Source organism: Octopus bimaculoides, chromosome 3 (genome assembly GCF_001194135.2).
Source record: "Octopus bimaculoides isolate UCB-OBI-ISO-001 chromosome 3, ASM119413v2, whole genome shotgun sequence".
In the NCBI taxonomy this organism is placed as follows: domain Eukaryota; kingdom Metazoa; phylum Mollusca; class Cephalopoda; order Octopoda; family Octopodidae; genus Octopus; species Octopus bimaculoides.
Window position 1 is genome coordinate 135860066 of NC_068983.1, and position 2297 is coordinate 135862362.

Here is a 2297-nt window from a genome sequence, read left to right on the forward strand (position 1 = left end):
ATATGGGAGAATATACAAATAATAACAACAGACGAGGACAGGTGGTGTAAATAACAAAAGTATATATTAGTATGACGCTCGGGAATACGGAAAGTCTTTGACGTTTCGAGCTACGCTCTTCAACAGAAAGAATACGGAGACAAGGAGAAAAACACGGAGAAAAAAAATTGAATAGTGTTCAGTCAACGGTCAATCATAATATATATATATATATATATATATATATATATACTAGTGATAGAAGTGTTTACTATATGTATATAATTTTATTGAAGAAATGTATAAGCTATTTAAAATGTGTATTATGATATGAGAAAAAGACATTCAAAATCTCTCACTCTCCGTATGTGTGTGCGAATATTTATCTACATCACTTGTTAGCCACAAATCAAATATAAATTCCTTTTTACATTTCTTTTCTTTCATATGCACACGCACACGCGCACACACATTTATTTATGTTCTGCACACTGATACGAAGAAAGCGGTGCCTTTCAAGTAGAAGTGTGTCCTATTTAACACTTAAGAACAGCTGATTACCAAGCTGTGCGAGTCAGTTTCAATCGAGTTTCTGGTCAAACCAAATGTGACAACAGTTCCCGCTAAGAACGCACTAAACAAAACTACAGTTGGAAACATTTAGCTTTTCCATTGTCAAGTGTGTTTGTACTTCTTTTATAAAATGGCGTGCAGTCGTATTTCTGCTGTTATCCGTTGTAAAAGTTCTTATATAAATGGATCACGGAGACTATCGACATCGAATCCGGTCCGAGCTGCGCTCAAGGTTAGTCGGAATTTTTTGTTTTGTGAGTTTTATTAAAAGAAAAATGGTTTGTCTTTGGTGATATCAAAATTAGAAGGAATATATTTGTACGTGGATGTTTATCAACACTAACCTCTTTCCAACCAACTTAGGTGACTGATTTTAAAAGATAGTTTGATTGTTGAGGGGGGAAAATTATATTTTCCTTTTTAACTTTATCACATTATTCAATGTTATGTCGGTGTTGTATGTGTTATATAAAAACATAAATTTCTTTTAGCATGTGCTTTTTGTTTCTGACTAATGAACAATTGACCGATACATATATACAGGGTGTGTACAAAGTCTGGGTACACTGAGTAAATAAAATTATAACATAAACAATTAAATATAAGAAATAATAATTTATTAAAGCATGTGTTAATCCCCATGTGGGTACATGGAGTAAATAAAATCATAACAAAATATAAGAAATAATAATTTCTTGAAGTATGTGTTAATCCCCATGTACCCAGACTTTGTGGACACCCTGTATGTATATATATAAATGTTAGGAAAGGTATTGGAGTCAACCAAGCCCTAAAGATACAGGTAATACCGAGTAAGTGCTGTATACCGACTAGTTTTGCCCCTGTCGTTGTAGCAACATGGGTGGGGAATATAACATAGGTCGTGTATTAGCGTGTGTAAAGAAAGAAAAGGGTAAAGAGACCAATGGCAAAGTTAGAATTATATTATATATACATAAAATATAATTCTAACTTTGCCATTGGTCTCTTTATCCTTTTCTTTCTGTATATATATATATGTATATGTATATATATATATATATATAATTTGTGAGAGAGCGTTTATATTTGATAAGCACTAATGCAGGTAACTCTCGGCCCTTGAGGCATTTTTGTAATTGTTTGCCGGTTAAAATACATTAATACATTCACACATATATTCATAATAGTATATACAAATTGTATTACATATATAACACGTAATAAAATATTCATAATAGACCTTCATGTTTTGAGTTCTCTCAAACCTGTGTGTGTGTGTGTGCGCGTGCATATATACATGTATATATATATATATATTATTAATTTTTCAAAATTGATTTATTTAGTTTGTACATTAAACGTGAAAATAGTTTTATATATATGCATATGTAAATGAAACTATGTGCCCAAAAAAGGGCTTCGTAGGTCTTATGTTACTCTAAGATAGAGACGATACATATTGAATGACTCCTTCGAAATCAGTCAACATTCTTGTAGAAGTTTAATAAACATGTATTGATCGAATAAATTGACATACCTACACAAGTGTGTTCCCACCGAATTTGGATATTTCTAATGAAATCCTTCAGTTTAATGTTAAATTGCCCCTATATATAATTCAACATAAATACATATGTATGCACATGTTTTATATATATATATATATATATATATATATATATATCATAAACTACAAATTATAGACCCCACCCGCCCACCGAATTTGATAACTTTGTGGAAAATGATACAGATTACGATTATAT

The 2297-nt window shown here is 31.0% G+C and overlaps 1 protein-coding gene across 2 annotated transcripts in view; it reads left to right on the forward strand.

Annotated features, from left to right (window-relative positions):
- The window catches only part of LOC106872366 (peroxiredoxin-5, mitochondrial), a 19302-nt gene that overhangs the window by 536 nt on the left and 16469 nt on the right, over window positions 1–2297 (forward strand). The window contains exon 1 of one of the 2 annotated variants that reach the window (XM_014919337.2): window positions 434–784. The exons of the other annotated variant lie outside the window; for it this stretch is intronic. Coding sequence (XP_014774823.1) covers window positions 683–784 — 102 coding nt within the window. The 5' untranslated portion in view covers window positions 434–682. Of the gene's footprint in view, window positions 1–433; window positions 785–2297 lie in introns of those variants that run through there. 2 annotated transcript variants of the gene reach the window in all.